Below are 11,323 nucleotides of genomic sequence, written 5' to 3'. Positions count from 1 at the left end.
GTATCCTTAAACCAAACTCAGATTTGAGCAGCACTGCTAGGGATAGGGCACATTATTATTATTGTATAACATTTTCAGATGAATATACGTTGAGGTAGAATAGTATGCATTGTCTTCATATTTGCTATCTATTCTGAGAGATAATTAATGGGTAATTTATTAATAAAGTTATTGGCATTGCATGTACAAAGCCAGGAGGGAGGATTAGTCAACATTTCCTGTGCAGGTCTTACTCTGCCTTGCCAATATTACATAGCATGAGATTTCGCCTTTCCCAAGTCTTGGTGTCACCTCTGCAGGCTGTCTAAGGTGGCACTAATCCCTGAGTCAGTCACCTGGCCTGGGAACATGGATGCATACCGTGGAATAGGTTATATAACTACATTGAGATCAGCACATGACTGAGGAACTGGATCCACCAGGTAATGTTTAGGCTCTGCCCTGCCTATCATTGGGAGATGAGCCTGAAATGTATATAAGAGAGCAGCCGAGGTGGGGTATAAACACTGACAGAGGACAGCAGCAGAGCTGAGGCATCACCCATCCCACAGAACAGCAGAAATGAGGGCAGCAGCTTTACTCCTGGTCCTGGGACTCGTCCTGCTGAAAGTGGCGGCAGACTCTAATGATGGATCCAATGATAAAGGTTACATTATTATTATTATTATTATTATGTGCCATCATCATTTGTATTGCTGTACAAAATGTGAGACAAACTGTAGTTCCCACGTGTTTGACAAAGAATACAAACTGTTCTCCAATAAATAGACAGAAGTTGCAAGAAACAACAGGGGGGAGAGCCCTGTCCTTGTGAGCTTACAATCTAAAGGGATAGGACAGGAAACACAAGGCGATATACACTTTTCTCCTGAGTTTCCTCCTAGGAGATTTTTTTTTATCTTCTCTGTAAAATAACTTTTCAGCACTTTGCAATTGAAAAAGTACTTAAAGAGTAACTGTCAGGCTGCGGAAGCTAATTTAAACCTCTATTCTCCTGTGTTAAACAGTTTAGAAGGAAGCCAAAAAGGCAATACTGAAGTTAAAAATCGCTCTTACTTTTGATGTGTGCTGAACAGCAAGGCTGTTATTCCCAAGCTCTTAACAGGATGAGAGGCTGCATAACATACTGCAAAGCATTCTGGGGCCCTCCCCACCTTGGGTCCTCCCCTCGGCTGCTAGTGAGAAGTTACAGGCTCATATTACAGCAGCTTGTAACTCAGCCCAACTCACAGCACTGAAAAATCACAGGGCAGAGTATACTGCATGAGTCCGCTATTGTTCCTAGCCACATGGCTAATTAATATTCACTGCACAGTAGTGTTGTCTTTTTTCTGAGTGGAATCATCAGGAAGCAGGGAGGATATGACATCACATTTGGCTTCATAGGAGACAGACAAACATGGAACCTGCCATGAGCTGTCAGGAGCATCATTCTCTGCATATACTATATAAAAATTCTGTGAAATCCAAACATGGACAGTGAAATGCATCATATGTAATGTAAGTACAGCCAATCTTTAGCTACTGATATGTGTGTTTTTTTTTTTCTCTGAGACCCTATTTCTAACAGCTCCTCTTTAACCCATTCAGGTTCCGTGGTTTTCACGTGAGAAATGTTCACCTCCCATTCATTAGCCTATAACTTTATCACTACTTATCACAATGAACTGATCTATATCTTGTTTTTTCCACCACCAATTAGGCTTTCTTTGGGGGGTACATTTTGCTAAGAGCCACTTTACTGTAAACGCATTTTAACAGGAAGAATAAGAAAAAAATGGAAAAATTCATTATTTTTTCAGTTTGCAGCCATTATAGTTTTAAAATCATACATGCCTCCATAATTAAAACTCACGTATTGTATTTGCCCATATGTCCCGGTTATTACACCATTAAAATTATGTCCCTATCACAATGTATGGCGACAATATTTTATTTGGAAATAAAGGTGCATTTTTTCCATTTTGCATCTATCACTATTAACAAGTTTAAAATAAAAAAAATATAGAAATATTTCATCTTTACATTGATATTTAAAAAGTGTAGACCCTTAGGTAAATATTTACATGTTTTTTTTTTTTTTTATTGTAATGGTTTTTTTTTTTTATGGTAAACATTTTATTTGGGTAGTTCTGGGAGGGTGGGGGGTAAACAATAGATTTATAATGTAAATGTGTGTTCATTTTAATTTATTTTTATTTTCAGTTGTAGTATTACTTTTTGGCCATGAGTTTGTTTACATGACGTCACTCTAAGCGTAACACACGCTTAGAGTGGCGCATCGGGGAGGGAACGGCCAGAAAAGGCGCAGCTTCCGAGAGAAGCTGTCGCTCTTTCAGCGGGGGAGAGGAATCAGTGATCGGGCACCATAGCCCGATACATTGATTCCCTGGCTACCGAATCCGCGGCCGGGAGTGCGCGTGCACGTGCGCGATCGGCCGTGGGAGCGCGCGGTAGCGCGCATGGTTCCTGGACGTAGTTTCTACGTCCAGGAACCAAAATAGGTTAAAGGTAGGTAAAAAGGACTATCAAAATTAATGTATGCTGTTGCTTGAAGTGTAAAAGGGCATTTTATTGATAAGTTGTGAACATATCACCCAGGAGGAAGCTCAGGAGACAAAGTGGCATCAGATAATGCAGAACAGAACAGCTGCAGGCTGGCCTTGTACTCCAAGAAGTCAGAGCTGAGGTGGGATTTCCTCCATTTGATTTCAGAGGCTCATGTCTGGTTTTGGAGGTTGCGAGTGTGTGGGCTGTGCCAGGGTTGGGGGTTGTTGGGGCGGCTGGGGCTGAAGATGGGGGTGCAGCAATGTCTGGGGCTTGGCTGTATTTGGCATCAGTGTGGTTTGGGCAGGTAAGGTTGGGGAGGGTGAATATGAGGGAGTGGAAGGGCTGTGCCAGGGTTGGGCGTTGTTAGGACGGCTGGGGCTGAAGATGGGGGTGCAGCAATGTCTGGGGCTTGGCTGTATTTGGCAACAGTGTGGTTTGGGCAGGTAAGGTTGGGGAGGGTGGATGTGAGGGAGTGAAAGGGTTGGCTAGTGCAGTTGGGTCAAGGTTACACAGATCCCTCTTCCAACAACCAGAGGGGGAGGAGAGTTAGGAGCACTTGCGGCGTGGTTCGGTGGGGGTTTGTAGGTTCGTGGAGGGCGGAGTCTAGGGTGCCAGGACATCTGTGCCTATAGGCTCCTGTGAGGTAAATCTGGTCCTGCATGCATGGAGGGCGGAGTCTAGGGTGTCAGGACATCTGTGCCTATAGGCTCCTGTGAGATAAATCCAGGCCTGCATGCATGGAAGGCGGAGTCTAGGGTGCCAGGACATCTGTGCCTATAGGCTCCTGTGAGGCAAATCCAGGCCTGCATGCATGGAGGGCGGAGTCTAGGGTGCCAGGACATCTGTGCCTATAGGCTCCTGTGATGTAAATCCAGGCCTGCATGCATGGAGGGCGGAGTCTAGGGTGCCAGGACATCTGTGCCTATAGGCTCCTGTGATGTAAATCCGGGCCTGCATGCATGGAGGGTGGAGTCTAGGGTGCCAGGACATCTGTGCCTATAGGCTCCTGTGAGGTAAATCCAGGCCTGCATGCATGGAGGGCGGAGTCTAGGGTGCCAGGACATCTGTGCCTATAGGCTCCTGTGATGTAAATCCGGGCCTGCATGCATGGAGGGCGGAGTCTAGGGTGCCAGGACATCTGTGCCTATAGGCTCCTGTGATGTAAATCCAGTCCTGCATGCATGGAGGGCGAAGTCTAGGGTGCCAGGACATCTGTGCCTATAGGCTCCTGTGAGGTAAATCTGGTCCTGCATGGAAGAGAAAAGTTGTGAAGAGCTTTATAAGCTGGAGTTAGACGTTTAGGATGAATCACTGGAACAACGGTTTGTTCTAGCTTGTATACACAGCTTTAAAGGGAACCTGTAGTGAGAGGGATATGGAGGCTGCCATATGTATTTCCTTTTAAACAATACCAGTTGCCTGGCCGTCCTGCTAATCTATTTGGCTGCAGTAGTGTCTGAATCACACCAGAAATAAGCATGCAGCTAATCTTGTCAGAGCTGACAATAATGTCAGAAGCACCTGATGTGCTGCATGCTTGTTCAGGGGCTATGGGTAAAAGTATTAGAGACAGAGGATCAGCAGGGCTGCCAGGCAACTGGTATTGCTTAAAAGGAAAGAAATATGGCAGCCTCCATATACCTCTTGCTTCAGTTGCCCATTAAGCTACGTACACACACTGCATTAAACCCAGTTTGGGCAGACCGCCTTCAGCGTGTTTATAGGTGATGTAGTGAATATCAAATGTTGTGTTCCCATACGTGACCACAAATCTACCCCAAATGTTCACCATCCAGCCGACCGTGGTGAGCTCCATAGACTTTAATGGGCAGGTTTAAAACTTTCAGGACATCTTTGCAGCCACAATTTCTTTAAAAAAACTTGAAAGAAGTGTATGAAAACCCAGACAGTGGCGTGGCGGAGGAGGAGCAAGTGGTGCGAAATAGTCTCCAAAACCCGGACAGTGGCATGGCGGAGGAGGAGCAAGTGCGAAATAGTCTCCAAAACCCAGACAGTGGCGTGGCGGAGGAGGAGCAAGTGCGAAATAGTCTCCAAAACCCAGACAGTGGCATGGCAGAGGAGGAGCAAGTGCGAAATAGTCTCCAAAACCCAGACAGTGGCATGGCGGAGGAGGAGCAAGTGCGAAATAGTCTCCAAAACCCGGACAGTGGCATGGCGGAGGAGGAGCAAGTGCGAAATAGTCACCAAAACCCAGACAGTGGCATGGCAGAGGAGGAGCAAGTGCGAAATAGTCTCCAAAACCCAGACAGTGGCATGGTGGAGGAGGAGCAAGAGTGAAATAGTCACCAAAACCCAGACAGTGGCATGGCGGAGGAGGAGCAAGTGCGAAATAGTCACCAAAACCCGGACAGTGGCATGGCGGAGGAGGAGCAAGTGCGAAATAGTCTCCAAAACTAGGGATGCTCATTCGGATTCCGCGGAAATGCAATTTCCGAAATTCCAATCGGAAATTGCATTTCCGGATCGGAATGTGGAAATCGGTAATGCAAGTGCGTTAGGCGGATTTCTGCTGGAAATCGCGGAAATTTCCGCCGGAAATCGTGGAAATTCCGCCCAACTTTAACATCGATTTTCTCAAAAACTATAAGGTCTTTTTGAAAACTTTTTTTGCATCTTGTTCACAAGATTCAGTTTAATAAACCCTGAAAATTTGGTGTTCCTAGGACTTACGGGGGCTTTGCTATTAACCGCTAAAGTCGGCGGATTTTTACTGTAATGTAAAATGCAGAAAATCTGCATCTGCCTATTTTCTGCATTTACATTATAGTAAAAATCCGCTGACTTTAGCGGTTAATAGCAAAGCCCCCGTAAGGTCTAGAAACACCAAATTTTCAGGGTTTATTAAACGGAATCTTCTGAACAAGATGCAAAAAAAGTTTTCAAAAAGACCTTATAGTTTTTGAGAAAATCGATGTTAAAGTCGGGCGGAATTTCCGCGATTTCCGGCAGAAATTCCGCATTGGAATGCGGAAATTGGTAGCGGAAAGCGGAATCGGTAATTGGCAATGGCGGAATGCGGATTTACCGTGGAATCGGAAATTGGCATTTCCGACCATCCCTATCCAAAACCCAGACAGTGGCATGGCGGAGGAGGAGCAAGTGCGAAATAGTCTCCAAAACCCAGACAGTGGCATGGCGGAGGAGGAGCAAGTGCGAAATAGTCACCAAAACCCGGACAGTGGCATGGTGGAGGAGGAGCAAGTGTGAAATAGTCTCCAAAACCCAGACAGTGGCATGGCGGAGGTGGAGCAAGTGCGAAATAGTCTCCAAAACCCGGACAGTGGCATGGCGGAGGATGAGCAAGTGCGAAATAGTCTCCAAAACCCAGACAGTGGCATGGCGGAGAAGGAGCAAGTGCGAAATAGTCACCAAAACCCGGACAGTGGCATGGCGGAGGAGGAGCAAGTGCAAAATAGTCTCCAAAACCCAGACAGTGGCATGGCGGAGGAGGAGCAAGTGCGAAATAGTCTCCAAAACCCGGACAGTGGCATGGCGGAGGAGGAGCAAGTGCGAAATAGTCACCAAAACCCGGACAGTGGCATGGCGGAGGAGGAGCAAGTGCGAAATAGTCTCCAAAACCCGGACAGTGGCATGGCGGAGGAGGAGCAAGTGCGAAATAGTCTCTAAAAAATACATATTTTGTGCAAATGCTTTTAACCTGTTTACGACCGCGTCACGCTGAATTGGTGTGAAATCCTGGGGGCGTGTTTTGCAGGGGATCACGGGTGCCAATGTGCGCACATCTCTGCTTGAGTGACAAGCTCTGCTCCATGATCAGTCTACCAGCGGCAATCGCCAATCGCCACTAGGAGACGGAAAAACTGCTGTCTATTTACATTGTACAGCACTGCAATCTATGGCAGTGCTGTGCTGGGGACAGCCGTGTCACTCGACTGTCCCCCGGGAGACACAGGAGCAATTGGCTCTCATAGGCTCATGAGAGCTGATCACTGTGATTGGCTGGTGGGGATGGGGCGGGCGGTGGGGGGATTGGGCTACATAAATAAAAAAATCATAATTTTTATAAAAAAAAAAAAAAGATAATAAAATTAATAGAGCCCACCAACATAAAACTCTATTGGTGGGCAGAAACGGGGGGGGGGGGGGATTCATTTGTGTGCACCTAAGTGTGGCTCTGCAACGAGCCATTAAAGCTACAGAGCCCTAATTTGTAAAAAAAAAAAAAAAGAGGTTAAAGGTTATTTTGAAAGTTTAATGGCTGATGACTTTAGCAGTTAATAGCAAAGCCCCCATATGTAGTAACACCAAATGTGCAGGGTATGTGCAGAAGGACAGTAGGAATAATAATAAAAAAAAAAAACTTGTAATTTTAGAAAAAATGGATGTTATAGTTATGTAAAAGAAAGTCTATATTTAAATGTGGTAAAATGACAGATAATATATTAACATATATATAAATGTATGTATTTATTTTTATATGTTCAGAGTGCAGGAAATAAAAAAAAACAACGTGGGGTCCCCCTCCTGAGGATCTTTAAAGAGAACCCGAGGTGAGTTTGAAGAATGTGATCTGCATACAGAGGCTGGATCTGCCTATACAGCCCAGCCTCTGTTGGTATTCCAACCCCCCCTAAGGTCCCCCTGCACTATGCAATCCCTCATAAATCACAGCCACGCTGCTGACAAACAGCTTGTCAGAGCCGGCTGTGTTTATCTCTATAGTGTCAGTCTTCTGCTCTCCCCGCCTCCTGCAGAACTCCGGTCCCTGCCTGCATCCCTTCCCTCCCTGCTGATTGGAGGGAAGGGAGGGGGGCAGGGACCGGAGCTCTGCAGGAGGCGGGGGAGCAGTCAAGACTGACACTACAGATGTAAACACAGCCTCACAGCATGGCTGTGATCTATGTCTGATTGCAGAGTGCAGGAGGACCTTAGGGGGGTTTGGGATAGCAACAGAGGCTGGGCTGTATAGGCAGATCCAGCCTCTGTATTCAGATCACATTCTTCAAACCCAGCTCGGGTTCTCTTTAACCCCTTGTCCCCCATGCAGGCTGGGATAGCCAGAATGCAGAGCCCCGGCCACGTGGGGCATCGCACCCTGAGTTATACCAGCCCGCATGATGCCAGCACTTTTCCCGGGAGAAATGAATACAGGGGTACATTTCCCGATGCCCAGTGGTCCCCTTTACATTTCTCTGGAATGTAGTGGTGCAGATAAGCTTCCCTGGTGGTCCCCTTTACATTATCCTGGAATGTAGTGGTCCAGATAAGCTTCCCTGGTGTCCAGTGGTCCCCTTTACATTATCCTGGAATGTAGTGGTGCAGATAAGCTTCCCTGCTGTCTAGTGGTCTCCCCAACACCCCCATATACTGAGATCAGCAGAAGTATTATTCACATCTTCTAAGTGGGTAGCACTAGCAGCCCCAAGTGATGATCATTATCTGCTAATAACCATTACACAATTATGCGTAAATTTCCACAATTACACCTATACAGAATTACAAATTGTTAATTCAATTGACTTTGTATAATATTTAGTAATTAAGCATGAATTTACGCATAATTTTGTGCTGACTTTGGCGGGGAATAGACAATCCCCCATATATGCTATTGGTACTAAAACTGCTACATATGTTCAGGACAATAGTGGGTGCAAGTAAAAAAAAATGTTCAAAAAGTCCTAGTAGTTTTTGCAAAAATCAATTTTTAAAATGCAAAGAAAAATGGTTTTTAAACTCAGAAAAATTGAGTTTAAAAACCATTTTTCTTTTTAAAATCAATTTCCTCAGAAACCACAGGGTCTTTTTGAGCAATTCTTTTTTTTTAACTTGTACCCACAATTCTCCTTAACATATTTAGCAATTTTGGTAGCAATAGAATGTAGGGAGGGTTTTCTATTCACCGCCAAAGTCAGCACGAAATTACACATAAATTACGCATAAATTCTTGCATTATGAAAGCTTAGAATTACAGTATCTACGAAATTGATGACCTTTTTCCCTGAAATTTCCCATTACGATTACGATGCGGGATTGCAAATTACAATGCGTAGTTATTAATAGGCGTAATTTCTGCTATTCACTAGCAGCCCCCTCCAGTCAGGATGGCATCGCCTGGTACTGCCACAAGAGCCGGGGTGATTGGTAATGCCCTAGTATCAGGATGCCATCCTTGCCAGAGGGGAACAGCGATGATCAGGGGGACAAGGACAGGTGAGAGGCGTTCCTCTTCTGTGGCGGAGTTTAGTGACCACTATGATGACGTGGCTGTGACGCAGTGGCGGGTACATGAGGTGACAAGGGGGGGCGGAGCTCTGTAATATTCCTAGCTTTGAAAGACATTTGCAATAATTGTATATTTATCTCTTCCCCTCAGCTAAGACTGCCAGCTGTCCACCATTTATGCCCGCGGGAACCACCATGCATTTTGCCTGCCAGGGTGTGGACACCAAGGAGTGCACTTATGACGACGACTGCGTCGGAGGGCAGAAATGCTGCCCCGAGAAGTGTGTGAATCACTGCCGGGAACCCAAAATGCGTGAGTATTTCTGACCTTTATGTTACAGTCCCCGCAGCGGGCACAGCGGCACACTCCTGGTATACATACAGCTCCTGATGAAGTGTGTGAATCACTGCCGGGAACCCAAAATGCGTGAGTATTTCTGACCTTTATGTTACAGTCCCCGCAGCGGGCACAGCGGCACACTCCTGTTATACATACAGCTCCTGATGAAGTGCTCACTTTGGACAAGTATCCTAAGGAGGGGTCCGCACACAGTATTAGTGACGCAAAACCTGCAAGTTTTATTGCTCCATTACACACATGCAATGTTCATCTGACCGATTGGCTGATGATCGTTTCGGGGCCTTTAGAGGTCCCCTTTATCGAGGCATAGGCAGAAAAAACATATACAGATGAACATTGCATGTGTGTAATGGAGCAATAAAATGTGCACTTTTTGCTTCAGGAAGACTGTGTGTGGTGTGCAGACCCCTCCTTAGGATACTTGTTGTTGCTGCCTAGCAGTCCTGCACCAGCATTCACACAACAAGGTGCGCGGTTCTTTCTTCACAGTGGTCACGTGGACCACGCCACGCGTAGAACACTCTTGTGCCTCACTCTGTCCGGATTGTTTGCTGCGACACCCCTTTCCTCCTGGGAACGCTGATTTGGTATAGCATGTGCTATTTACTCACCTCATTTTATATGCCTGGTTCACCCATCCTGACTATCAATTACCTCGTTCACCCAGGTCATCACTATGAGCCTATTGTATCTTTCCTTACAGCTAACACTTTAGCATTACAGTGGGATACGAAAGTTTGGGCAACCTTGTTAATCGTCACGATTTTCCTGTATAAATTGTTGGTTGTTACGATAAAAATTTTTAGTGAAATATATCATATAGGAGACACACACCGTGATATTTGAGAAGTAAAATAAAGTTTATTGGATTTACAGAAAGTGCGCAATTGTTTAAATAAAATTAGGCAGGTGCATAAATTTGTAATTTTATTGATTCCAAACCTTTAGAACTAATTATTGGAACTCAAATTGGCTTGGTAAGCTCAGTGACCCCCTGACCTACATACACAGGTGAATCCAATTATGAGAAAGAGTTTTTAAGTCGGTCAATTGTAAGTTTCCCTCCTCTTTTAATTTTCTCTGAAGAGTAGCAACATGGGGGTCTCAAAACATCAAATGACCTGAAGACAAAGATGGTTCACCATCATGGTTTGGGGGAAGGATACAGAAAGCTGTCTCAGAGGTTTCAGCTGTCGGTTTCCACAGTTAGGAACATATTGAGGAAATGGAAGACCACAGGCTCAGTTCAAGTTAAGGCTCAAAGTGGCAGACCAAGAAAAATCTTGGATAAACAGAAGCGACAAATGGTGAGAACAGTCAGAGTCAACCCACAGACCAGCACCAAAGACCTACAACATCATCTTGCTGCAGATGGAGTCACTGTGCATCGTTCAACCATTTGGTGCACTTTACACAAGGAGATGCTGTATGCGAGAGTGATGCAGAGGAAGCCTTTTCTCTGCCCACAACACAAACAGAGCCGCTTGAGGTATGCTAAAGCACATTTGGACAAGCCAGCTTCATTTTGGAATAAGTTGCGGTGAAAGGATGAAACTAAAATTGAGTTATTTGGGCATAACAAGGGGAGTTATGCATGGAGGAAAAACAACACAGCATTCCAAAAATGCAAGTACAACGTTCTGGAACATCTCAGTCCCCAGACCTGAATATAACTGAAAATCTGTGGTGTGAGTTAAAGAGAGCTGTCCATGCTCGGAAGCCATCAAACCTGAATGAACTAGAGAGTAGAGATGTTTTGTAAAGAGGAATGGTCCAAAATACCTTCAACCAGAATCCAGACTCTCATTGGAACCTACAGGAAGCGTTTAGAGGCTGTAATTTCTGCAAAAGGAGGATCTACTAAATATTGATTTCATTTCTTTTTTTTAAATTTATGCACCTGCCTAATTTTGTTTAAACAATTATTGCACACTTTCTGTAGATCCAATAAACTTCATTTCACTTCTCAGATATCACTGTGTGTGTCTCCTATATGATCTATTTAACTGTCTATCGTAACAACCAACAATTTATACAGGAAAATCATGATGATCAACAAGGTTGCCCAAACTTTTGCACCCCACTGTATCTGCCTTTTTCTCTTCTCTTCACTGAGCACTGGCATTTTGGCTTGGTACTAGGCAATAATTATCCTTTATTACCCAGACCCAGGTCTTTACAATCCAATTAACGTTAATTGTCATAGTA

At 45.0% G+C, this 11,323-nt stretch overlaps 1 protein-coding gene across 1 annotated transcript in view; it reads left to right on the top strand.

Annotated features, from left to right (window-relative positions):
• The first annotated feature begins 457 nt into the window (after window positions 1-457).
• LOC137570302 (omwaprin-c-like) overlaps window positions 458-11,323 on the top strand; it is a 13,268-nt gene continuing 2,402 nt past the window's right edge. Inside the window, exons 1-2 of the mRNA XM_068278934.1 lie at window positions 458-646; window positions 8,906-9,067. Of these exons, the coding sequence (XP_068135035.1) occupies window positions 562-646; window positions 8,906-9,067 (247 nt within the window). The 5' untranslated portion in view covers window positions 458-561. The remainder of the gene's footprint in view (window positions 647-8,905; window positions 9,068-11,323) is intronic.

Source organism: Hyperolius riggenbachi, chromosome 4, assembly GCF_040937935.1.
Source record: "Hyperolius riggenbachi isolate aHypRig1 chromosome 4, aHypRig1.pri, whole genome shotgun sequence".
NCBI lineage: Eukaryota > Metazoa > Chordata > Amphibia > Anura > Hyperoliidae > Hyperolius > Hyperolius riggenbachi.
Note: the sequence above shows the minus strand (reverse complement) of the source record. Positions and strands in the feature narration are given on the sequence as shown.